At 51.6% G+C, this 27,464-nt stretch overlaps 1 protein-coding gene across 3 annotated transcripts in view; it reads right to left on the bottom strand.

Moving 5' to 3' along the window:
* Window positions 1–27,464, bottom strand: part of GRM4 (glutamate metabotropic receptor 4) — a 208,512-nt gene that overhangs the window by 52,659 nt on the left and 128,389 nt on the right. For all 3 annotated transcript variants that reach the window (XM_074935868.1, XM_074935866.1, XM_074935867.1), the window contains exons 5-6: window positions 23,028–23,182; window positions 16,359–16,499 (exon numbers count right to left, since the gene is read on the bottom strand). In XM_074935868.1, the coding sequence (XP_074791969.1) occupies window positions 16,359–16,499; window positions 23,028–23,182 (296 nt within the window). The remainder of the gene's footprint in view (window positions 1–16,358; window positions 16,500–23,027; window positions 23,183–27,464) is intronic.

Consider the following 27,464-nt stretch of genomic DNA (forward strand, 5'->3'; position numbering starts at 1 on the left):
CACCTTCCCAGCGTGCTTGAACCCAGAACCTCCTCTCTTTCTGCCTTAGCCTAATCCCCTTCCCCACAAGGACGTCTTTCTCTAGGACATCATGCACTGCACTGGATGCCACCAGCCTCACTGCCCGTGGTGGCCAGCCAGTCAGGACCATTTGTTATAGGATGCTGCGATTCTAGGTCTTCTGACTGCTCACAGAGCCCCCCACGCATGACTGTTGGGAGAAAAGCCAGCAGCAGGGGAGCCACATTTGGTTACTTGCAGCTGCCTACGGGACTCCTCGCACCACTTCAGACAGTGCAGACAATGGAGGACACCACGGTACTGTACCTGCAGGCTGAGCCACACAGAATCACAGAAATGTAGGACTACATGCTTTCTGAGTAGCTAGACCTTGGGGCACACAGCATAACTCATGGTTCCCATGGGAGGTCTCCTTGAGGGCTGAGGTCTCAATGCATCCTGTTTAGGTCCCACCAATGGGTAGTCCTAGGGATTGCCTCCCTTTATTCATACCCTTCCTCCCTCATCTCTCCCACCCTGCGATACCCCTCCCCCATCATTGCTCCTGAACCATCTACGCTCTCTAAGTTTCCCACTCCTCTGGAGCCAGGGCAGAGGTTTCTGTTCTGCTTTTCTCTGTACATAAATAGCCACCATAATACCTCCAATATCTGTGATGCTCCATTGAGATTAAAGGTCCAGAAGCCAGGAAGAGCAGAAGTGAGAGAGAGCATGGTGTGCGCGTCCCTGGGGGTAACATGCAGCATCACTTCCGCCACCCACAATAGCAGCTGCCTGCCTGGGCAAGCAGAAGGGAAGAGAGAGTCATAAGAGTGATGTGAGCCAGTGTCCCCCTTTTTCGTGCCTCTCTCTCCACCTTCACCTCGGAATGAGAGCACGGACGCATTCAGCAACCCGCATGCCGGGCGAACCAAGCGCTGAAACAAATGGATACGAACGGGCCAACGAGAAAAGATTGCATCAAGGAGGTAAACTTATAGCCCATTCTTTGAAGTTATCCACATACTCGTGGAGTACATGGAGACTACTCATATGAAACCCATCAAGTTATCCTTTCTTCCACGCTATTGACAAGGGCTATTAATCTTCTCCCTCAGCATAGGGCCCTTCCATGCATTCATCTCTCAGCAGGAAGACAAGCCACTCTATCTTGCCAAGGTAATTACCCATTTAAAAAAAGGGTGCAATAGACTTTACTCCAAAGGTAAGCACCAGGGGTTGCTCCCCCAGCGCCTGGCTATGTGGGGCTGCTATCTTCCAGCCAATGCATGTTATGCCACCACAGGACACCACGCATGTCATGTGCGCATTGTCCATCTGTAGAATGGGGATAAGAATTCAGCCTCGGCTTTTTAGATGACAAACTCTTGTGTGCAAGAACTATGTGAGTACGGTGCCTAGGACAATGAAGTCCTGGTCTGAACAGGGGCCTTGTGCACTCGTGAAAGGCTCTGGATCCCGTTACAAATCACCCGTGCTGTTCACTTTCCTGGCACTAACTGGCCCACTCGTTGGCAGCCTGAGCACAGAGCACAAGGACTGAATTCCCTTCTCATCACTCCAAGGGCTCCCTCTAGTCAAGATTGAGCTACATTAGCCAGGTTGCTCTCCTGCTGCTTCCATTGCACCTTGTACTGGAGATAAGTGGAAGGCTCCGGGACTGTCAACCCAGCACCTTTCATCAGGACTAAAATGTTTTCCAAAAGCAAATGAGGTTACGCGGGGAGAGGAAAATGCAGATCAACGAACAGAGTTTTGCAACGCCATGTTCCAGGCAAGAGTACAGTAATTCTCTCTGAAGCTCTTAGTAGATTAGGATGGTGAAGCCAATGTGACCCTGCTGATTATAATAGCAGGGTCGTGCATCATTCCGCCGGTCTGATAATTAATTTTCAAGTTTGTGATGCGTCTAGCTGGGCACCCCTCCAAGAGCAGCCGTAGCTATCTTCTCAGGCGAGTCATGAGAAAGGATTAGCAGCAATTCTGATCACATCCCCAGCACTGGCTTTCTGCTGGAGTTAATCAAAATCACTCCCCATACTTCTCTTGAGAGCTGAAGTGATGGTGCTCCAGACCACTGGCGGCTTCTGTACCACAACCTCTCCTGAGTCTCGCCACGGAGAAAAATGAATGGTCACGGGCCAAGGGGGAGGCATCCACACACTCTGGTCTCTGCTTCTCCTTCAGATGATCCTGTAGGAAATTGGGCAGGAGCAAGGATTGTGGGGAGCTGACATCAATTCCAGTCCTGGCCTCTCCCAGCAGGAGGTGCTGTATGGAATGGGTCAGGCGCACTGGCCATGGAGGAGCTCAAAGCTACTCCAGTCCTGGCCTCTCCCAGCCAGAGGCATCCTTTTCCCCTGGCGGAGAGTTTCCCTGTGCAGGGAGAGTGCTTCACGGACTGGGCCACGTAGCGCAAAGTAGCCTTAGCGGAGCAGGGAGTCCTGCCCTGGCTTTCAGTACCGGTACAGGAAGCAGAATTGAGACTCAGTTTCCCCTTCCTTTCGTGGCTTCCTATGTGCACTAGCAATTCAGCAGGGCACCACAGTAGCTGGCAGCTGTGAGACAATTTCCTAGTGGGAGTCCAGCTTGAGCCTGAATTTCCAGAGCTGCTGAGCCCCTGCCACTCCCACTGACTTCAGGCAGAGTCGCGGGTGCTCAGCACCTCTGCAACCCAGACTCCAGGTACAACAAGTCCCGTACCTAAAACAATGGAGGCATGAGCAGCCACTTTAGAAAGCAACTTGCCCGCAGTGACAGACCTAGTGCTGGAGCCCAGATCCCCAGCCAGGGTTCTCTCCACTCCCTCCAAGCCAGCCCCATCCGCCTTCTCCACTTAAGCAACAGGCTCACAGGACAAATCCTCACATATGTTCACCTGACTGATACATGCTGTGGAGGGGAAAAAACAACATCATGTTATCAGCAGGAGACCAGGGAGGAACAAAAACATAAAGGCGAAAGAACATGAAGAAGCTCAGCCCCCAAAAATCCCCCCTCCATCTACATTAATATTCAGCATGCATCCATCAGTAGCCTGATCTGAGCCGCTTCACAGCTGCGTGGAGGATCCCCAGCCCAGTTTCAAGGCAGCATTAACATTCAACCTTGCAAAAGTAAGGTCATTAATTAGCTCTCTAGTAAAACAGCCAGTGGCGTCTGGGAAAACCCTTCTGGCCTGGAGATGTCTGCTTAGTTGGGGTTCCGAAAACACGCCCTGCCACACGCCCTCCTGTCTCCCCTCAAGATCCCCCATTACTGCCCTTCTTCTGGTCCCCAGTGAGCCCTGCTCCAACCCTCTGCAGGTCTCATTACAACAGCGCCCCACACCACCTCCTTCTGTACTGACGAGCCTGTGAATTATTCAGAGGCACCAGCAGGCAAGGAGCCTCTTTGGCCAGTCTGCGCGGGCCGCACCGCGTGGCAGAGTGAGAGAGGAGCACCAGGAGCCACCACCGGTTCAAAGCCAGAGCATCTGTAGCTCCTGCTTCCATGGGGAATGTGGGGCTGTGGGAGATGGGTCCTGGCTAGAGCCTGGCGAGATGGGAGAGGAGTCTTGGCTACCACCAGCTAGCAAGGAGAAGGGTCCCAACTAGATGGGAGAAGAGCGCTGGCCTGGTCCCAGCTAGATCCTAGCCAGACTGGAGAGGAGTCTCAGTTTCTGAACGGCTGAGAACCACGGCCTTAGGCGTTCCAAGTGAGCGTAGGCTGTGGGGTGGGTCACAGGGGGACGAGAGGAGGACTGTATGACAGATGCAGGATTTCTCTTGCCCTTTAGGGGAGCGGGGGCGTTGCTGGAATGAGAGTGGTGAGAGGCGGGAAGCGACCGCAGGAATTGGCGGTTATGCGAAGCAATAAGGGCACTCATCTCCCGTCGCTCTTAGAGGAAGTAAATTCACCAACACATCGCAGTGTGAAGACATCCTAATTGTGTCCTGGGGCACAATGAGCCAGACAAGAAGAGGCAGGAGTGACAATTGGGGGAACCAACTTCCAGAGGATTCGCACCCGTCAAAGCGCAGCAGCTACCGTTACTACGGAGACCGCAGCCTTTGTTTGCGGGTTGTAAACTGTAATTGAAACGAATTTTCAAGGTTGAGATAATCAGAAGCCGCTAAAAAAAAAAAAAAAAAGAAAGAAAGAAAAGAAAAGGAAAAGGGGAAAAAAAGAAAAAAGAGAGAAAGGGAAAGACAAGAGGAAAAGAATTTCATTTCAAAAAGCTGTTCCAATGGACAAAGAAAACTACAAACAGCAAGGGGTTGCCGTACCTCAGGGGGTCCGGGGGCGGGAGGGGGGATGTCATCAGTGTATTTTAACACAGCAACATTTTCTCTTCATGTATCCAATTAGGAAACTTCTCCCCAACTCCTCTCTGTCTGCTTCAGCTGAACATACATTTCCGTCCATACGATGCTCTGATAGTGGAAGGCCCGTCTCCCATTGCACATACCCTGTTTAATGCTTCCCAAGGATGCCTGCCAACACACCAGGGGCTGAATTCTCTACTGGGCAGTTTTTTCAAGGGTTCAGCCATCACAAGCAGGGCCAGCTTTTCCAAATAGCTCCGCAGCTCCCACTGGGACACGGATGGGCAGATATTCTCCAGAGCTCAGTGCCCAATGTGCAAGGCTGGTAGACCAGGTGCCAGCTTTTGCCAAGGGCCTTAGGCCTCAAGTGAACACTCTCAAGAGCATAGCTGGAAACCAGTCTGATTCACTTGTGCATGAGCATTGCTAAGATAGATATTACAATCGTAACAATGTTTAGTGTTTAGACTTTTGCTTGTAAGTTGCTGCACGTGTTAATTTACTTATAATATCTGAATCCCATGCTACAAGGTAATACTTAATCGTCTGTTCTGTAACTGTAAATCCAGTTCAGAAAGAAACATCACTGAGTGCAAAATACTGCTTTGCACCCATGAGGAGGGATTTTCTCTAGCCCATCAGGAAGGCCTATTGAATCCATTGTAAGCCAAGGACTTCGTTGATTGCTCCCAGCACACCCAGGAAGAGGGGGACGAGCCAAAGCGCTTGTCCCATGAGCCTGGACTCTAGAGAGATGGGGACAAATGTCCCTGACCAGAAGGAATTAGGGGCTTTTATGCCGTTTGAATTCTAAGGGGCAAAGATTCCTAAACCTAAGCAAGAGATCCCCGGGATTAACCTGGGTTAGCCCTGGAGGATTTATAGCCCTGGCATATTTCAGCGGGTCTCTCACTATCTGAAACCTAAGAGTGCAACGCATTTGTGTGTGTATGGTTACCTGTTTTAACCTTATAAATCACTCTTCTTAGTTACTAAATCCTTAGTTAGTTTACTATAGCATTAGCTACAATCGTTGTCTCTGATGAGAGATCTAAGGTGCAAATTGATCTGGGGTAAATGACTAGCCCTTTGGGACTGTGAGCAACCTGAATATTTTGTGATCTTTGGTGTTAAGTGACCATATATCCAAGAGTCAAGCTTGCCTCGATGGCAAGATAGATCTGAGTACCCAAGAACACTGTCTTTGACCCCATGTTAAGACTGCTATAGTGCCCGAGGAGTTTACATGTGTTACTTGGTTGGTGAAATTTAAGTATAGAACTCACAACCAGTCTGGGGTTTGTGCCCTGCTTCCTAACAGTCTGCCCTGAAGCTGGTATTCTCGCTCATGAGACACTCCAGACAACATGACACAGGGCTCTCCTGCACACTTATTTTGGTGCCTAACTGGGAGCAGAGCTCTCTTGAAAATCTGGCCCTAAGCATAATGAACTTTTGGAGACTTGGGTTCCTTGGAGCCATAAGATTCTCACTCTATTGGTTCAGATCGGGAGGGGATTATTATTTTTTTTGCAAGGGAAAGAATATCACTGTGGATGGAGTCTTTTCTGGTCACGGTGATTATGGCTGAAGTAGCTTGCTGACATTCCGACTGTTGTGTCTTGTTATTATGTTTTGATCAGCAGCCCGTTTCCCCGGCTAACCCCTGCCCCAAGACAGATGACAAATGTCATTTTCGGCGGCTTGACTGCTGAGACAGACTGAAAAGCTCCTTCTCATATGAACCAGTGCAGCCAAAATCTAATAATTTTAATAGCAGACAGAAGTTCAGTCTAATGGTCTGAGCGCAAGGCTGAGAATCAGGACTCCTGGGTTCTATTCTTGGCCAAGTCACTATTGGCCAAGTCACTTTTACAATTATAATTTGTTTCTATTACCATAGCGCATAGAAGCCCCAGTCATGGCCCAGGACCCAGCTGTACTAGGTGCTGTCCAAACACAGAACAAAAAGACAGCCTCTGCCCCAAAGAGCTTACAAATCTGTGCCTCAGTTTCCCTATTCATAAAATGGGTAGAATACATACTTAACAGGGATGTTGCAAGGCTTCATTCGAATACCTGTATATTGCTTTCATTTCCTCAGAAAGAAGGGGATAGAGAAGAAGCAAAATGTTATTTAATATGGCCGAGGATCTGCCACGACTTAGGTCCCAATTCAGGAAAACATTTCTGTTTGGGAACATGCTTATATGCAAAGTACGTGCTTTCCTGCATTAGGGACTTATTCCCCAAGCAAGAGCAGTGAAGTTGGGGTCGATCTGGATTCTGTGGGCCAGCTCCCCAGCTGATGTATATCAGCATCAATCTACGGAAGTCAACAGAGCTACCTGATTTCCACTAGCTGAGAACCTGGCCCTAGAGCTGTTGGATTTTGATGCAAGAGCAATTGAAACAGAGCAGCCTGGAGAGAGTTTCACTGGGAGATTGAGGGTTTGCTCAGACCTAAGGGGAAACCAGGGGCATGAACCCCACACAGAACAACTCCAAAGGAAACATTTTCACAACCCTGGGAAGCAAGACCAACCAACTCCAGGGATCCAGATTATTTATTGCCAGCTGTAAGCGCTATTATTTCCCCTCTCTGTTTATCTGGTAAACAATCCTTCTGGAGACAATTTATGTGCAGAGGGATTCAGATAATTTAAATATCTGTCCTGGCTCAGGATTTCAGCTGCCTCTGTTGATACTGTGCCCTTAAAATATCACGAGTAATGCTACATTACTATTAAGATTAAGAGATCAGCAGCTTGTGGCAACTGACAATGCAGCCAGTGGGTCGCTTCCCGGTGCTGGGGAATTCCCAGAGCCAATATCGCTGATGTGTTCCTTAAGGTCATGCCCAGGTTTTGCATTTCATGAAAGCACAGACACTATGCAAATATCAGCGTATGCAGACAACACAAGCACCGCTAAGGGGAAGAGACAACAGGAAGGAGAGACGGCGAGATGGAGGAAGGAAAGAAGGGAGATAGAAAGGACGCAGGGCATAGGGGAAAGAGATAGCCCTGCACCACAATTTGTTTCCTTTACCTTTTGCGTTTTGTCATTAACACAGCCTATAAACTCTTCAGGGCAAGGTTTGTCTTCTTAAAGCTTGATGCCACTCTACCACCGTGCTTCATGTACGGCATGCTGGGTGAGAACAGGTGAGGATTCCATGTCTATTAAACCAAACCAGATCTGTATTTCTATTTCCAGAGATACTCCACTTGCAGCTTAACATTTCCAGCCATGTGCACACAGACCGACTTCATAAGAATGGCCATACTGGGTCAGACCAAGGGTCCATCTAGCCCACTATCCTGTCTTCCGACTGTGGCCAGTGCCAGGTGCCCCAGAGGGAATGAACAGCACAGATAATCATCAAGTGATCCATCCCGTCGCTCATTCCCAGCTTCTGGCAAATAGAGGCTAGAGACACCATTCCTGCCAATCCTGGCTAATAGCCATTGATAGACCTATCCTCCATGAATTTATCTAGTTCTTTTTTTAACCCTGTTATGGTTTTGGCCTTCACTACATCCTCTGGCAAGGAGTTCCACAGGTTGACCGTGTGTTGTGTGAAGAAATACTTCCTTTTATTTGTTTTATACCTGCTGCCTATTAATTTCATTTGGTGACCCCTAGTTCTTGTGTTATGAGAAGTAGTAAACAACACTTCCTTATCTACTTTCTCTACACCAGTCATGATTTTATAGACCTCAATCATATCCCCCCTTATATCTCCCCAGACTTCCCGCTGCCTCAACCAAACTCTTCCCCCCTGAAACTCATGCTCCTCTGCTTCCAGGTCCCCCGCAGGCTACAACACAGCACTTGCCACAAAAGGACCTAGATCCCTGCATGGGACCTGTAGGTGCTACTGGAATACAAATAAATAAAAAGGAAAAAGGTCCAGCCAGCGTGTGAGTGGGGGGATTTTCTTAAATGGGGTTCCATGCACATGCCCCAGATGCAGGGGCCTGGTTTCCCAACGCCTTGCACCACGTATGGTCATTTCTATCTTTCTGGTTTCCACAGGTGTGAATGACAACATGTGGCACGAGACAAGGAGTCAAATGCAGCATCTACTCTGGTGGCTCTGATGCAGCCCGGCCAAGCGTTTTTGACAGGAAATAAGGATACAAGGTTCCTTCTGCAGCCCTTGTCAGGGACGTGCCATATCCCCAAGCGTGACGTGGGGCTGAACGTCTGATTTAAAGCCACAAACACATCATTGTTCATGGTACCTGGGGAAAGAGACATCACACCCCTGTCAGGTCCCAGGTCGGGGAGGGGAGCAAGGGGAATTTACTACCCAGGGGGTGTGGGGGATGGCCATGGCTTTCCTCCCCAGGAGGCATGCTGCAAGCACTGGGCACTGGAACAGCAGCTGTGCAGAGCCATGGAGATTCATTACCTTGGACATGTCCACAAAGGGCTTGATCCTAGGGGATACTAAGTACCCTCTGTCCTCACTGAAGCCAAAAGGAGGTGCAAGGGGCTCAGCACGGCTCAGCTCCATTGTTCGTGGCCACAGGACACATGGGTCCCTGCTGCCTGCTCTCACCACTTGCTCCCTGAGCCAGGAATAGACACCAGGTGTCCTGATGTCCAGTCCGGCACCCTAAACAGTGCCTCTTACCTTGCAACTCTCGCCAGATGAAGGCGCTGTGCAATATTCTTGCCATTTTTAGAACAAGCCCAAACACACAGTGCCTGGAGGAGCGCACTTCTGGTGTTTGAGATGACCCTTGCAAACCACCTCAATACACTCGTAATGCACAGACGCAGGCGATGCAGGCCCCCTGTTCAGACCCAGAGAGCTGAAGGCAGATTCTGTGGTGCAGGCAAAAATGACCCGATGAAAAATAGCTCTGTAGCTGTTCCAGAGAGTGGACCCCGCGAGTCGGGTGAGGCTACATCTCACCTCATTTCACACTTGGCGTCTTTTACGTTCCCCTGCTGCCTTTGCAGAGACGTCAAAGTCCTGGGCCTCCCCCGGTTCCTGCCTCCGAGGAGGGGAAAGAGATTTCAGTCTTACCAGCTGCAGCCAGGCTGATGGGGGGGCATCGCCCGTCCGGGTGCAGACAGAGCAAAACAAAAGTTATTTTGGTAAACGGGGCGCAAACCACATGTTTCTCAATTGAGCCAATTGTCAGGGTCACACATCTAGGAACAAAACCGGTCGGCCATTCTCACAAGGTGGGGGACTCTCTCCTGGGAAGCTGAGACTCTGAAAAAGACTTGGGGATAATCAGCTGAACACGAGCTCCCCGTGCGATGCTGTGGCTAAAAGTGTTAATGTGATCCTGGGATGCATAAACGGGGGCATCTTCAGTAGGAGTACGGAGGTTATTTTACCCCTGCATTTGGTATTGGTGTGACCACTGCTGGGATAGTGCATCCAAACTGGAGGCGGCTCAGAGAAGAGCCACAAGACTGATTAAAGGATTAGCAAATCTGCCTTACAGTGCTAGACTCAAGGAGCTCAATCTGTTTATTTTAACAAAGAGAAGATTAAGGGGTGACTTCATCGCATTCTCTTATACTACAAATAGTATAATGGGCTCTTCAGATCTAGCAGAGAAAGATCTAACCTGACCCAACCACTGGAAACTGAAGCGAGACAAATTCAGAGTGAAGAAATGTGCACATTTGAAACAGGGAGGTTTAATTAACCATTGGAGCAATGGACCAACGGTTGTGGTGGATCCATCATCAGTGGAGATTTTAAAATCAAGACTGGATGTTTTTCTAAAAGACCTACTCTAGCTCAAACAGAAATTCAGTCAGGGAACTCCTATGGCCTGTGCTATACAGAAGGTCAAACCAGGTGATCACAGTGGTCCCTTCTGGCCTATCATCCAGGAATTTAGGAAACCAGACCCTTGGCATAAGAGACGGAACGGAGGTTGGGAGCAGGCCAAGCCGGGGCATTGCAGGTTGTTCTGTAGCACCCCCTACAGCTTGCTCAGCCAAAGCGTGAATGAGTTCAGAAAGGGGACAGGGCGACTGGCCTGAGATAGGACGGGAACGGAAGGCATACGTGGTATTTCAGGGAGTCTCCGAGAGGCATATAAAGACACTCCCACCCAGGAAAAAGAAAGAAAAGCTACTGGTAACTCAGGGTTCTTCAGTAATTATTACTAATCTAGGAATTATGGTAGCTCCTGCATGCCTCCACTGAGATCTGGGCCACACTGTGCTGAACATTGTACAGACCCTGCCTCAAAGGCCTGACAATGCAAGCAGCCAAGACAGAGGTTGGGAGAAAATGCACATTGTTACCTGCACTTTACAGACAGGGAACTGGGGCAGAGAGAGAGATTAAGGGGCAGATTTTCCAAAGGCCCCCCGCCCACCCCGGCTCTCCTGAAAAATCCAGCCCCAAGGTCATCCACGAAGTCTGCGGCCGAGCCAGAATTGGAACACAGATCTCCCCGTCCTGTGTCTTAGCCCTGAGACCATCCTTCCTCTTGTAAGCATGTTCCCTCCCCCGGGTGAGCCGCTCACTGTGCACGCGTATCATGCCGGGCTACGACGGGGTGAAATACAACCAAACTGGAAACCCCCACAACTGTGAACCTGTGTAAGTTGATCTGATCACATGGATGGAGAGGAGCAAAATACCAGTGAGATTTCATGGGTTTCCACTCCAAAGCAGGAGCCTCTTCAAGGGAAATGGGCCCAATTAAAAAACGGTCAGGACTTAATTGAGATGAAGATCCATTTGCACCTTGAAACAGGCAGAAATTCTAACCTTGGTGGAGTTTGGTGCAACACCATCTGCCTTGCTGACCCCCCCCGCAAAAACCAGTGTCCCTGAATCACAAAACAGCTGTGGGCAAAACCACACCTTTTCCAAAATTTCACACCCCCTCCCCCGCACCCCAATCAACATTTTCAGCACCACCCAGCACAGCCCACCCTGTGCGGGGCGGGCTGGTAGAGACAGACTCACGTCCCTGCCCTGCTAGGTTCCCATGTGGCATGGCACTCCAAGAGTTAAGATAGTTTCCCTTTGGGGCTCATAGGTGAGCTAGCAGATGTCCTGAAATCTCTCCTTGTCTCAGTCTGAGAGCCCAGCTGTTATCTGTCTTCCCCCAGCACCAGGCAAGCAGTAAATCTCTCCAATCCTTCAGTAAACATGTCACCTCCTTGAGCCTCCAACCGTCACCTCAACGGCAGGGCTGTCAACAAGACAGATTCCCTATTTGCCTTGTTTACTGCTTTCATCCCTAGCTGGCCAGGGCTAAAAATGCAGATGGTCACATGAGAAGGGGTGGTCAGGGTGGTGGCTGAGTGCCAGAGTCCTTTGTGGTCAGGGACAGGTAGGGACCCAGGATGGGACGCACACCACTGGTTGGAACAGCCCCCAGCTCCAAAAGATGATGGGGCCCGATTCTCCCCTCACGCCTGTGTCACTTTCACACTGGAGTCACTCCTGCTTTACGCCAGCGCAAGGGAGAGGAGAATCCATGCAAACGCACACCTTGCCTTCTAGAGGTGCAAGGAGCGCCCTTGGCTTCCATTCTGCTGGGGCTTCCTGGGCCCTTCGAGAGCCCCACCCTCACAGCACAGAGGGGAGAGCAGGCTCATACCAAACAAGCACCAGATGCATTTGGACTCCCCTGTAACGCCCATGGGCCTGCAGTCCATACCAGGGCAGCACACAATCAGATACCAATATCTAGACTAGGCTTCAGACTGCCCATGGGCAGGGGCCATGTCTGCCTCTATTCTGTACCGCGCTGACACATCCCCCCTGCCAGCCAGGGAAGACATGTTTTCCTGGCTCTGTCTACAGCAGAGGAAACTGAAGCACGGAAAGTAACATTTTCTAAAGTGCTTAAGTGACTTAGGAACATCAATCCCATTGCATGCTGGGCTCCAAGCAGTCAGGCGCTAGCCTGGCACTGAACGGTCCCAAGTTCAGCTCCCTTCTCTGCCACACACTACTTCCAAGTGTGACCCTGGGCCAATCATTTAGCCTCCTTGTGCCTCAGTTTCCCATCTGTGCCCTGGGGATAGCAGCCCTGTTCTGCTTTACAGGGGTGTCGGGAGGATAAACACATTAAAGACTGTGAGATGCTCAGATAGGAAGGTGAAGGAGTCAGATAAGTATCTTAGAAATCTACCCTTCCTTTAGCCCCCAACAGCCAAACATGATCAATTGGGCAGAGGGCACTTGAGTCCTCCTCTACAAACCCATGGGCTGTAAGCCAGGGCCAGACTGAGAAGAGGGTGCTTTCCCTCTAGCCAGCAAGCAGAGGAAGTGGCAAAGCACAGGCAGGGAAGACATGCCTCTCTCTCTGACTTTCCTGAGACGTGCCCACACACAAACACGGATGCAAAATGACGGATTCCCTGGTGCTCGCCACCTTTTGCCTCCAGCACCCATTAAAATATTTCACTCCATAAAACTATTTAGACTCGCGGGGAAATGCAGTGAAAAGTTGTTGTTAGAGGGGAAAAAAAGAAACCCCGGAGATGCTGGCTGCCATGTAAATGATACTGAGTCCTGGAGCCAGGGGCACAGAAAGTGACTGGAGCCCTTTATCTCCAGTCTGTCACACTGGCTCATGCTCCTTGCCAGACGGCCTATTGCAGCCGCATTCACAGTGGTTCAGAGTGTTTGCTAGGGGGCAGGGAGCTAGACTGGGTGCTTTACCTGAATGCCAGAATCCACAGCAAGCAAAGTGGCCCCCGGCATGGGGCCAGATCCTCAGTGGGTGTGAATCAGTGCGGTTCCCTCACGACGGCCGGTTTACGCCAGCTGTGGATCTGGCCCGAGAGGAAGCATTAATGCTAACCCAGCGCAGGGCCATCTTAGGCATGTGGCTGGAATCAGTTTGGGGGTACATTGGAGAGAGGGTGAGATCATTGCTTGGGGCCACAGAGCGTAGGAGGACAAGGTGGCTGTGATTCTCAGTGGCCCCCAGGCTCCTTCACACACACCCTGGGAGCGTGAAGGGCACTTGGAGGGAGTGTAAATATAGTTTATACCAGATTTAAGGCCCCTTTGTGCTACCGGAGCGGCATAAAGGGGCCTTGGTGTAAATGGGAATCAGACCCTTGCAGCACGGTGAGTCAGAGAGAGAGGGATGGGGAAAGGCAGGGCCAGCAGACACACAGCGCGTGGGCTCATACTCAGCTGTTGTAAAGGGATGAACCCTGCGGCGCTGCACCGGTTGACACCAGCAGGGAAAGCGGCCAGCCAGCTCTCAGGAGAGGTGAGTGCTGATGAAGTTCCCTTACCCCAGCCCTGCAGAGAATGTTTGCCCACCTGCTGCGGGCACGTGCCTCCGCCCAGACCCACCTGTAGGCAGGAATAGAGGCTCCGTGCTCCATTCAGCCCTTGTTCTCTCTACTGAGGCTGCTGTCGAGCTAGACAGATAGTGCCAGTTGTGAGGGCCGCTTTTAGCTCTGGCCCTGCAGCGATGGGCACGTAGTAAATGCATGTACTCAGACAAACCACAGTACTGCCCTTTGTCCAGCCGCGTCTGTGCTGAGAGCTCCCAGCTCGTTCCACCAAACAGCTTGCGGAAGCATCACTAAACCAAATTCCAGCCCGGGGGTGGGGGATGAAGTGTTCTCCGCCCTATCTCCAGTCCCCTTTGCAACATGCATGAACATGCTGCCAGAATTCGAATGGTCGACACGGTGCTATCGATCAAGGCACGACCTCATTGCTGCGAGTCATACAGAAAATTAGCTGCTTACACCAAAGGACCTACAGGCAATCACAGCCATTCACAGGCAGAAGGAGGGGTCACCCAGTCACCCGTTGCAGCTTGGGCTCTCAAGCCTTGGATGGGTTTCAGAGCCCGAGGCACAACATCCATACTGCTAACGTTAGCACCCTAGCGCAAGTCCCACTACCACAACTCGGTCTACCGCCCGGTCAAGATGCAGTGTAGACATGGCCTCGCTGAGTCTGGGCTTGAACTTGAGCAGTTAACCCAAGTTAAATTGCTGTGACTTCACTCCTGTTTTAACTTCAGTGTTAGCCACTGTGGGTTAAGAACGTGCCTTTTATTTGCAGGGCGGACACACACTGAATGGTGGTGGGTCTGTGCTCCCAGAAAACAGCGCCAAGCACCTCATTGGCTCTAGGTGGAGGAGGTAGAAGGGACACGGGGATGATGAGAAAAACAGTGCACAGCAGAGAGAGATGGAGTGAGAACGAAGGCACGCACATTTCAGTGGGTGTGAGGGGGTGTGCAAACAAGCGCATGTGCAAACATCTGAGTGTGTGTGTATTAAAGCATGGCTGGGTGTGCACTCACATACATGCAGATGAGTGTGATTTGTACAGTGGTTACAGCAGATCTGTGTTTGGCACATAGAGGCTACAGCATATGTGTGTGCATGGAGGACACCATGTGTAGGTGCATATGAGTGTGAGACTATGCTCACAGTCACGCCCAGTGCACCGCTGAACTGACAGTTTTCGAAAGAGCCCCATGTCTGTCTGATCTGGGTTGCTCGTCTGGACAGTTTTCGAAGCATGGTCTACTTGAAAGACATGATGCAACTCACGCTGTGGCATTCCCAGCTGCGTGTAAAGCATTAAACACTGAACAGGAGCAGAGGGGGCTAAGAGAGATTCCTGGCTGTCAGCTCCCATTTCAGAGGAGAATCAAAGGCAGCTCCACACCAATAGGGAGCAGAACCGGGCAGATCTGAGAGGCTGGAAGAGGAAACCAAAAGGAAACATTTTTAAAGCTGCTCCAAGTACTATGAATGTCTTGAATATTTTCTATCATCTAGCGGGCTGGAGACACATTTCCATGGTGCTGCCTCCCTACCCGGCACAACTCTCTAACCTGTTTGAATGCATTTTTTAAATAACCCATTTTAAACGGGTTTCCTCAAGGTAATAAAAAAGAAGACACCAACGACTCAGAGAGGATCTGTGCAGATAAGTCTGGCTGATGCTGCGGTGGTGTAATAGAAACTTACGAGCAAACAAAAGGAAGAATTAGTGCAAAGGAAAATTAATGCCTAAGGGAAGGGCTGTTTGGGGGGAAGGGGACCTTGAGGAGAGAGCAGAAAGGCCCCCAAGGGAGGAGAGGGGAACTGGAAAAGGAGCTGTGGTTAGTTAAGTGCAATCTATGCTATTTTACTGCTCATGGGAGATGCGGGATTCCACAGCTTCCCCACCCAGCAGACAACATATCCCAGGCCCGCCCTGCCACAAACCCTGCTATTCCTGTCCTGAGCCCCCACTGCCCTGCCAACGTACCTCAGTCCTGACCAGCAGCCCTCCCTGCTATTCCAGCTTCACACCTTCCACCCTCCTCTGCCAATGCACATGGCTTACAACCCATATAATACATGCCTGCTTCTCCAGTCCCTAGCTCCCAGACAGTCCTCCCCATGTATCCTAATCCTGACCGGCAGTACCTCCTCGCTAGCCACATCCTTCGTTCCGGCCCAGCTCTGCTAGTGCACCCTAAATTTGATCTACAACACCGCTGCTATTCCAGCCCTGGGCTCCCCACACAGCTCTGCCAATGCACCTCAGTCCTCACCTACAGCACCCCCGGATATTGCAACACTAGACCCCCCCCACACACACCCCTCTGCCACATCACCTCTTTCCAGCCCCATCCTTCTGATCGTCTCTGTAGGGTAGAGATCGTGAGAGCCTGAGCCCAACAGCACTGGTAAGGGTACGGTTCATGATATGCACAAATGCCCACAGAGTTGTATGGGTCATAGGATGGCAATCTAGGCCCTGTTGCATGAGTCCCATTTGACCCCAGATGTCCAGGGCTGTGTCATCTCCCCTTACCCAGCAGAGTGACCCATGAACACCAATGACAAACCCCACCGGGCTTCTTCCTGCTGCTCCCGTTATCTTAGCAGGCTGCTCCCATCTAGTTTCACCTTCCCTCCCTCCCTGGATACCACAGCGCCCCTTGTTACCCGGTCACAAAGGGCCCCCTTCTGCCCTTCCTTCTGGCGCTGGCCTTATGGGGCTTCGCTCCAAACCCCTCCTGTTCCCACCTCGCCTCTTACTTGTGCATTTCTTGATGTTGCTGCCCCTCTTCAGCGCGTGCCGACTCAGCTTGCAGTGGAAGTTGTCCTCCCAGAACTCAGCAAACCAGATGTTCCGCCGGTTATTGTCCAACGTCCGGCTGGAGAAGTATCGGTCGAAACCTGCCAAGGGAACAGGAGAGGGAAGTGTGAAATCTCAAAGCCAGCCGGAACAGGAGCAGCTGGGTCTGAAACAGGCTGGAGAGGGAAGAGGCAAGTGGGTGAAGGGACCATTCCAGGCAACCACAAAGATCCAGTGGGCAGAAAGTGACAGAGTGGCTAGGGAGAGGCATCATCGCAGGCTGCAGTGGGAGATGAAAGCCCTCAGCAGCCCCTCCCATCTCTGCATTCTGCAAGTCTGGACCCAAGGGTTGCATGCACTGGGGTAATATTTAGGCCATTTGGCCAACTTGTAGCTTAGAATGAGGGAAGGGAACTGGGACCAGCTGGGACGGGCTCTGGGAAGGGAGGATTCTGGGCCGGTTGATATGAAATGGACTTTGGAGGCGTTGCCATGTTTTACACCAGCCAAGGATCTGGCCCTCTTGAGTATATGAGAGAAGGGAGGAGAAGACCTGGACTTGGATATTTCACAGAATCATAGAAATCCAGTCTGTAAGGAACCTCAGGAGGTCATCTAGCCCATCCCCCTGAGCCGAGGCTAGGCCAAGTAAACCTAGACCACCCCGACAGGTGTTTGTCCAACCTGTTCTTAAAACCCCCCAATGACGGGCATTCCACAACCTCCCTAGGTCACCTGTTCCGGTGTTGAACTATCCTTAGACTTCAAAAGGTTTTCCTAATATCTACCTTCAATCTCCCTTGCTGCAAACTGAGCCCATTGCTTCTTGTTCTACCGTGGGCGGACATGGAGAACAGTTGCTCCCCTTCCTCTTTACAACAACCTTTTATTTAGAAGACCTGTTATCAGGCCCCTCCTCAGCTTTCTCTTCTCTAGACTAAACTTGCCCCCGTCTTTCCTCCTATGTCACGTTTTCTAAACCTCTGACTTTTGTTGTACTTGTGGCACCTTAGAGACTAACCAATATCTCTAAGGTGCCACAAGTCCTCCTTTTCTTTTTGCGAATACAGACTAACATGGCTGCAACTCTGAAACCTTACTTTTGTTGCTCTCCTCTGGACTCTCTCCAATTTGACCACAGTTTCTTCAAGTGTGGTGCCCAAAACTGGACACAGTACTCTAGCTGAGACCTCACCAGTGCTGAGCAGAGCAAAATGATTACCTCGCATGTCTTCCCTATGCCACTCCTGTTAACTGACCCCAGAATGACATTTGCTGCAGCATCAGATGGCTGACTCAGTCATTTAGTTCTTCACTGCAGCCCACAGATGCTTTTCTGCAGTACTGCTGCCAAGCCATTTATTCCCCCTTTTGTATCTGGGGATTTGAATTTTTTTCCTTCCTAATTGTACTACTTTGCACTTGTCTGTCTTGAATTTCATCTCGTTGATTTCAGACCCATCCTCCAATTTACCAAGATCATTGTGAAGTCTAATCCCTGTCCTCCACAGTGCTTGCAACCCCTCCCAGTTTGTGTCATCCGCAAATTTAATAAGCGGACTCTCCACTCCCTCATCCAAGTCATTAAGGAAACTGAATGGTATTAGACCCAAGACAGACCCCTATGGGACCCCATTAGATAGAGTCTCCCAGTTTGACAGCAAACCATTGATAACTATTCTTTGAATATGATCTTTCAACCAGTTGTGCACCCACCTTATGGTAATTTCATCGAGATCGTATTTCCCTCATTTGCTTATAAATGCAACAGCATAAATAACCCACAATACTTCATACATCCCCAGTGGGCAAGATAAGGTTACTGCGAGCAGCTTGACATGAAGCCTTCCAGAAAACAAAACAAAAAACAAAAAAAACCCAGGAGTGTACTGGCCCAGTACATGCAATTGTGTCTCCTTGAACAGCTGCAGTAACTCTGCAGCTTGTTATTTCACAATTAAGTTTTATTTCCCCCACACTCCAACCCCAAAACTGGCCCTTTTATGCAACTGCAGCTCTTGGAATGGATTCTGGGTACAACCACATGGGAGAAAAACCTGTACTAGACCCTCTGCCCTCCCCTGGAATGGGCCATGAGAATAGTATCTGCCAAGGCCCCATCTGCCAATGGGTGCCATTGGTATTAACACATAGGGTCAGATCCTGATGTCCCCTTATGCAGGCCCAGAGAGAACTGTTGAGGTCCCACTGCTTATGGGGGCAGGATTCCAGGAGCCTGCAAAGGGAAATCAACCCCATACCATGCCCCCACAGAGCCCATGGCTCTCCTACCTCCACTGAGGATCCCGAGGGGACGTGGGAGGCAGGAGAGAGGTAAGGGAGGACCTGGGGCAGAAGTCAACCCCTCCACGGATCAGCTAGAGGGCTGCTGTACCGTTTAGGAGGGAGGGTTTCTTCTGCCCTCCCAGCCCCACAATCTGGTGGCTTAGGCTGTCCATTAAGATGGTTTCCCCCAATGCATGGGATGCAGGGGACAGAGTGTAGGTAGACTCTCAGTCGGCTTTTGTTACAGTCCCTTGCAAGAAGCAAGAGCCAAGATAAAGGAGGGTTGAGAGAAAGCCCAGAAGAGGCTGGGAACAGCAGGTAATTAGGCAAGGCAGTGGTGGAACAGAATTCAGTGCAACAAGGTGCAAGGCACGGCGTGCTGGAAGGACCAATGTGAACCACCGCTACACAGTGATGGGGTCTGAATTACCTGTAACCTCTCAGGGAAAAAAAAATCCAGGTGCCATTGTGGAGGGGTCTGCTCTCTGCTTTGAAAAGCCAGGAAGAAGCATTCAAGGCACCGAGAACAACACAGGAAAGATTAGGGCATTATAGAAACGGAGAGTACCATTCTCCCGCTAAATGCCATGGGGCAACTCCCCAGCGGGTGCAAACTGGCACAGCTCTCGCCGTCAGCGGAGCTATGCCGATTTACACCGGCCGAGGATCCGTTCGGTCACGTAGTTAGTTGTGCTGACTTTCTCTCAAAGGAGAGGGCAAGGATGATTAAAGGCATCCGAGTGGGAGAGCGCAAAGGGCATCTGAAGCGGGAAAGAAGAAAAATGTGACAAAAGACAAGCACGATGGAGGGGCTGAAAATAACGCAGCGCACAGAGAAGGCCGATCAGGCTCCTGTTTTGCTGATTTCCCCAAGAGCCCCGTGACAGATGTTTCAAGTGCTCAGAACCAGCAGCTGGGGCAGATGTTGGACAGAGCTTGGCACACACGCTGCTCGGTGGAAAAGCTGGCCCGGACGGTGGGTTCTGCACATGTTGAAGTTTGCTGGCCCTGCTGCGCAGCGTTCTGCATGCCCAGATCTCACCAAGGCAGAGCAGTGTCAGTGTCGCCATTTTACAGACGGGGTAAATGAGGCACCGTAAGGAGACGCAACTGGCCCACAGTCACACAGCGAGTTGACAGCAGCATGAGAACCCAGGTCTTCTAATTCCCAGCCCTCACCCTTACCCACCCCCCCGGCAGCCTCCCATTTGTCACGCCGGAGTACATCTCCACAGCTGCTGGGAGGACACTTCCCAGCGCAGGCAGACAGACACACACCACGTGGCCATGGCAGCACAAGCCCAGTGATACGAGTCAGGTCCTGGCTCTCTGCCTCCCTTTTCTTTCACCTGCCTTTGAAACACCAGGTCCGGGGAAAGGCACTATCTTAGAATCATAGAATATCAGCGTTGGAAGGGACCTCAGGAGGTCATCTAGTCAAAGCAGGACCAATCCCCAACTAAATCATACCAGCCAGGGCTTTGTCAAGCCTGACCTTAAAAGCTTCTAAGGAATCTTGTCACCACAGTGCCCATGTGACTCCCCTGATGTCAGTGGGAGTCGTTTCATTCGTGCAGTGAGACAGACGCTGATCCTTGGACCACACGTCAAAATGCAGGTCCCTGGGGTAGCATCTGCCCCCAGGTTCCGATTCAAAGATGCCACAAAGCGTACGCAGGTCTGGACGCTGAGGGCCCCCCGCTGTGCCCCTGGCCCTTTCACCCCATTGCTCTGCAGCCAATGCCGCAAAGGGCAGAGAGCATCAGTGTCCCGCCCCCAAGCCACGGGGAGCAGCCGTCAGAAGCTTTCAGCACATCAATGCGCTTGGCGGTTCGGTCTCTAGACGAGTTAGTGATTGACGGTGGGGAGCGTAATGTGCCCTGACAAGCTCTGTGTCTCGCAGGCATTGTGCTGAGCAGGGAACAAACAAGGGAAAGGAAATGGGGGTCTTCAATGTAATGGGGAGCTGCTGCCCATGGGAGAGGCAAAGGGGCCCATGGGGGATACAATGCAGGACCTAGTAACCACATGGCTTCATATAATATTGATCCCCTGGGTTAGGGGTACTCAGCAGATCCCAAGCTCAGATGCAGACCTAGGGTTTCCCAAAGTTCAGGGGAGCGTTGGGAGCCAATGCTTTGGTTCAGATCATTATAAAGGTGGAGCCAGCCACAAGGCACCCAGCCAGATCTGGCTGGGACTGGGAGCTTCAGGATCTTTGGCTCAAGAGCTGAAGAGCCACAGAATAATTATGCTTTAAAACAGTTATGCTGTGATGGCAGCAGGATATGCACTGGCCAAGTCAGGAGCTCTTCACACTACACACACCCCAGTTGCTGCATCTTCCACCCCACCCATCTCTGCCCCTCTCGTGGCAGCTCCTGGAAGGGGAAATCCCCGCCATTCCACCCTTATGCCACGCAGCAGATGCAGGGAGCGCGGCTCCCAGCACTTCGCACAGCGCTAACAAGTTTGCACAACATCCTGTGCACTCCCCAACAACCAATGCTCTGCTCAAGTCTTGAGCATAACGAGTGGGGCATGGCTCAGCCCCCGGAGCCCTGAGGGTGGCACGGGAGGCTCCAGCCACATGTGACTGATGTCAAGTATCACTGATGGATCCGCTGAGTAGGATATCGCCCTTTGCTTCATGCTCTAAGTTACTCAGTCATGTTGCAGAGTGCTATTAAACAGCTGTCCTCTTCCACTGCAGAGGTGGCTGCATTTCAGTGGTGGGTGATCTCACTCCTGTGAGATTATGTTGTCCTTCCACAACACCTTCTATCCACATATCTCGCAGCACTTTCCAAACACTCCTCAACTAGTCCTCCGACCCACCCAAAGAGGCAGGCATTAAGATCTCTGTTTTACCGGGGGGCGGGGCGAGGAACTGAAGAAAAGGGAAGTAAACTGATTTACCCAAGGTCACACAGCCAGACAGTGGGAGAGCTGTGAATAGAACCCAGGAGGCCCCCCTGTGCTCTAACCACTGGACCATGATGCCATTCAAAAGGCCAGATCCACAGTGCTGCTGGCAAGGGGCAAGGGCCCAGCTGAGGGTCTGGCCCACAATCTGCAAAGCTCACAGGGGTCTTTATGCTGCCGGGGTTCTTGCTGCTATCACAGTGCTGTGTGACGGTGCCCAGACTGTCACGCAGGAGCTTCTTATTGCCATTCTCCATGATGGCAGAGGATGTACAGAACCCGGGAAAGCTGCTGGCTTTGCAAGCAGTGCCTTGGCAGGGTCCTGGTCTACGTTACCACCTCTGACAGCGGCTGAGCAAACACCTCGGCCAAAGAATTGGGACTGCACCAGGAAGAGGGAAAGGGCCTCAGCCTCAGCACTGAGCAGGGCAGAGCCAGAGTGGAGCCGTATCCCCCATCTCTAGGGAGCTAACAAGAGGGGGTGGCCCCTTTAAGGCTGAACTGGCTGGGCATGGAAGATGGGGGTGTTTCAAGCTTCCCAAGTGTGAATGCTTTCCTGGATGGGGAGCCTGGCGTTAGGGTAACGGACCTGCTAATTGTGCAGCTCTCACCCTGTGCGGAGATGCCCTCAGCTAAAGTTCAGCGGCCACCCAACCAGAGCAAACGAATGATGATACTTTATTGAATAATTCACTGCAATAGTCCTGATAATGCCTTCATTTGCCAGCCTTTCATCCACTTCGCTTGGGATCCATCACTCACCGTAAAGCTTCAGAATAATTATTGGGCTCTTCGAAAGGAATTCTCTAAGCCGAGCACGTGAGAGAGAGGGAGGCAGAGGCTCTTTGCATTCTGGAGAGGCACAGAAATCCATTTTCAGCTCTTCCTCCTCCCCTAGGGACTCTGCCTAGCACCCCTACCAACGGGGCACGGAAATCCAGTTCCAGGGTTCTTCCTCCCACTGCCCAGGGCTACACCTAGATTTCTTCCCAGCTGGGCACTTGCCTTATTCTCCTCGCTATTCAAAGGTCATTGCATGATCAAGGGAGCCTTCCGTCTTTGGGCGCTCCTGCAGCCGCACCAAGGTTTGTGTGTCCGTGTGGAATGGATTCTGGACTTGCCTCTGCTTGGTGCAATTGCAAAGGGGAAAGCAGAGATCATAGATGCAATGGTATAACCAGGTAAGTCGCAAGGCAGAGGGGACAGGCAGCTGGGCGGAGGGAATGGGGTGGCACAGCACAGTAGAGTGGACAGGCAAAGGTACTGGATGAGCCCTACGGCAGAGAAGCAGTAGGGCTCAAAATGGAAAAACAATAAAGTGACGGTACTCACCCAAGTCCCGCCCACTCTCTTAGCTCTGCCCACAAGCCTGCCCTGAGACACAGCCGGGGGGAGCTGCAGACTCCAGTCCCACGTACCTTTGACAGACACACGCTTGGGCAGGATGGTGACAGATCCCTCGGCCACCTCCTCTAGGTGGAGCACAGGGGAGATTTTGGAGCCCCAGCTGTCTGAGCCCATCCAGATGAAGTGCCCGGTCTGGTTGGCCCTCTTCGCCGCCTCCAGCACCCTCCTGTGCAGAGAAAAGCCAAAGAGCAGGTTCTGAGCTCGTAGCCTTTGCACCCAGGTCAGTGTGGGAGAGAGAAAGCAGGGGCACGATCGAGCACCTGAATCACTCTAAGGAATGTTTTCTAAGCCTATAATCTTTCTCGTGGCTCTTCTCTGAACTCTCTCCAGTTTATCCACATCCTTCTTGAATTGTGGGTACCAGAACCGGTCATAGTGTTCCAGCAACCGTCGCACCAGTGCCAAATATAGAAGTAAAATAACCTCTACTCCTACCTGAGATTCCCCTGTTTATGCATCCCGGGATCGCATTTGCTCTTTTGGCCACAGCGTCACACTGGGAGCTCATGTTCAGCTGCATATCCACCTCAACCCCCAAACCTTTGCAGAGTCACCGCTTCCCAGGAGAGAGTTCCCCCATCCTGTATGTATGGCCTACATGCTTTGTTCCTAGATGTACACATTTATAGTTAGCCGTATTAAGACACATATTGTCTGCTTGCCCCAAGAGGCCCAGATCGCTCTGAATCAATGACCTGTCCTCTTTATGAGGAAGACCCTGTCAATACGGCTGTTGATTAAAAAGTGATTAAGGGAACACAGGTACTTGGCAAAATAAACATCCCTATATAAATGAGCAGGTCGGGAAGATGAGCATCCCAGGGCCCTGAGGCCGTTACTTCTGGGAAGTCCCAGGAAACGGAGGAAGCAGTGGAGGATGGGGGATTGTGTGTCAGGAATCAGGGTCTGCAGCAGAGCCAGTCTCCAGGCTGCCTCGTTAATACAGCTGGCCTGCAGCAGGCTGCCGGATTAGCCACAAAACCCGACTGGCTGCAGAGGTCAGCAAGCTGGCTCATAAGCCAGCAGCAGCAGCTCGCTGGCTTCTCAACACTCATGCTGCTTACCACAGCACCTGCTCTCATGTTACCTGGTTCCTGCTGCTCCTGCTTTGCCTCTGTCCTGCCCTTTCCTTGAATCCCTCGTTGCCTGCTACCCTGCTCGCTCCAGTTCCTGCCCCGGTCTGACCCTTGGCTCTGGCTCCTGACTACGGCCTCTGGCTCGATCCCCTGGCTCTGGTACCCAGTTTCTACCTCCAGGTTTTCCCAGTGGCTTTGGCTCCCGACAACTGACTACAACACTGACCTGGCCACGAGGCCTGCTGCCCACTCCCACCACAAAGCTAGACTGACCTCACCCTGGTCAGCTGACATTACGGTACCAGTGTTCGAGGGGAAAAACAGAAAGCCTGGCAATTACTGTGGTGTGAGTCTAACTTCATCCCCTACAAAATGATGGGACAAATATTTATTAAAATTTAAGTCGCAAGAGGAGGGACCCAGGGACTGAGAGCTTCAGGATCTTTGGTTCAAGAGCTGAAGAGCCACAGAATAATTATGCTTTAAAACAGTTATGCTGTGATGGCAGCAGGATATGCACTGGCCACGTCAGGAGCTCTTCACACTCACACACACCCCGGCTGCTGCATCTTCCACCCCACCCATCTCTGCCCCTCTCGTGGCAGCTCCTGGAAGGGGAAATCCCAGCCATTCCACCCTTATGCCATCCCCTTTCCTATCACACACACTGTCTATCCCCCTTCCTGCCATTTACCCCTACCCGTCTCCAGCCCTTTCCTGCCTGCCTTCACAGCTGCTGGGCACAAGTGCTGCCCAGGGAAAGAGGTGAAATCTCCACTTCCTGTTCTGACTAGACCGAGTCCTGCCCTGCTGTGTGCTGTCCCTTTGCACAGACACAAAGGGAGCAACGATATGCTACCCAGTTAGAACAGTCCCCACCCTGCCCAGGATGGAAAGGACTGTGCCAGCAGCAGGCCAGGGGAGAAGGACACCCCTGGTATTTAAGCAGGGAAGCGCTGCAGGCAAGAGAGTTATTAAATATTGCAGAGCGTTAGGCAATCAGTGGAAAATTCATTGAATAATTTACCCTGCCCTGTCCTTCCATTGGTGTCTGCCCTGTGCTTCTAACCCAGCCTGCAGTGCAGGCATGTTTATGAATGGTGGGCAGGAAGGCAGGAGGGATGCGGTGCGAGTGAAAGAAAGGAAGAGGGAGGGTGGATAGAGCAAGTGAGGGGCAAGAAAAGGGGAGAGCCAGGAGGAGGAGGAGAAACGATGCTGAGCCTGAAAGTGGGGAGGATGCCAGAGGGAGATGGCCCTGACCCACAGAGCATGGGGCTGGGGTTCATGCCCATCTCTAGTGAAGAGAGATGGCAGTAGGCCATAGCAATGGGTAAAGCGAGCAGGTGAACTAGGGCACTGAGGTGCACGTTGCAGCCAGCGACAGGGAACTGCATCGTTCTGTGCCTCTCCCGCCCCAGCTGGAGCAGCGGCAAGAAATGTACAGAGGCCCCAGCTGAGCATGCAGCCAGCCAAGTCCCCGACTCCACCGCACGGCTGCAGCTTCATCGCCCCCTCCCGAGGGAGCTGCACAGAGAGACTGGCTCTCCAGCCCTATTTGCATACGTACTGAAGGTAATTGAATTCCCCCTTTAACTACTGAACATTAGGGAAAATCAGGTTACACAGCAGCAGGCTGGAAAGGCTCCAGCGCTGAGGAGGGGGTTTCTTGCAGGCAGGGAGGCAACTCGGATCAGCCTCGTGAGCCGCTGGAGTGAGAGAAATGTTCCTACCCGTGCCAGTGCAACCACTGAACTGATCACCTGGCAGTGCCCAAGTGCCACTCAGGCAGCCAGCCACTGCCAAACTGCTGGTGATCCTTGCCACCCAGCACCACCCCTCTCTCCCCAGCCTCGATCCTCAGCTAGTGCAAACTGGCATCTTTCCACTGAAATCGACGTACGCCAGCGAAGGATCTGATCCGCGGACTTTGACAGAATGGTGCCGACTTACACCCACTGGGGGGGATTTCTTTGAAATGTTCTGCGCCATGATTTTTATTGCATGGCCCTCAGGTACATTGTAAGCTTGGGGCAGGGCCTGCATTCCTCAGGTGTTTGTGCAGACCCTGAATCTCTGGCCTGGTCTCACGGATTTCGGCCTCCCAGGCCCTGAAACGCGATCTCCTTATTCTCTCCAACTCCCTAGAGGGCTTGATCCTGAGAGGCACTGAACACCTTTGCCTTCCAACGATGTCAGGAGCACTCAGCATCCAGCTGTCTCGGTCTATCTAAGCTCTTATAACAGGGCCCATCAACCTCAGCAGCACCTCTGTCCTCTCCTATTCCCCTTACTTGTCATCATCTGCCCCTTCTCCCTCTTTTCCCTGCCCTTCCTCCCCCATCAGCCTCTATCTGCAGCATTGCACAGGTAACTAGGGGGGCCCTAATCCAGAGCTCACTGATGAGACGGACTTCATCGCCTTTTGGATTGAGCCCTAGGTGCACTGTTGGGAAGAGAACTGAGGAACCCACCCACCCCCAGTTGTTTCTCATTAACCATAAAGGCAGATTTATGACTCACACATCCTATGTCAGGGATTGAATTACTTGCTACCCGAGTCCAGATAGCATTATTATATTTGTTTTAAAAGCCACACTCCACTGAGCCGCAGGGATGCCAAACATCTGTGACCAACGCTAGCTGCGTTGCCACTTCCCTTGCTCCCACCACCGGCTCCCCTGCAGTGCGGTGACAAGCACAAGGATCGCCCAAGCTGGATGGGAGGGTCAGCAAGTGGCACAATCCCAGCCCAACCACGGGACTCAGATCAAGTGGCTTTGGGAGGGAGTTGGGGGCAGCTGATGCACACTGGTCTGGCTGTGGATTTACGTCTGTTGGTCCTTTCCACTTGGGGTATAGGACCAACTCCTAAGTGGGTGTAAATCGGGGTCGTTCTGTTGAAACCAATGAATGGAGCTACGCCAAATGACACCTGGCCCTTAAATGGTTTCCATCATGGTTTTTATTCCAGGTGGAAATTAAACTTTAAGCTCTTCGGTGCAAGGACTGTATTGTCCTGTGTCTAGCACCTACCACAATGGGGCTCCACTCCTGACTGGGGTCCTGGCGTGCGACCACAATCCTAATGAAAGATGATTAGTTTGGTCTGTCTTTGAATTACCCTAGTACCCATGAACCCTAGTGAAGAACCAAGACCGCCTTGTGCCAGGTACTGCACAGCTTTGCGACAGGCGCATTACAATAGGGTTAAACACCCATGCCTGGGCTAACTCCTCAGCTGGTGAACGTGGGTGCAGCTCCATTAATGTTAATTACATCAGCAGGGCAGGTGGCCCATAAAGAATAAGCGAGCTGGTGCTGCATGCATCTCTACTGATCAGTAGGCAAGGGGCCAGTCCCCGATCCCATTTA

Source organism: Natator depressus, chromosome 21 (assembly GCF_965152275.1).
Source record: "Natator depressus isolate rNatDep1 chromosome 21, rNatDep2.hap1, whole genome shotgun sequence".
Taxonomy (NCBI): domain Eukaryota; kingdom Metazoa; phylum Chordata; order Testudines; family Cheloniidae; genus Natator; species Natator depressus.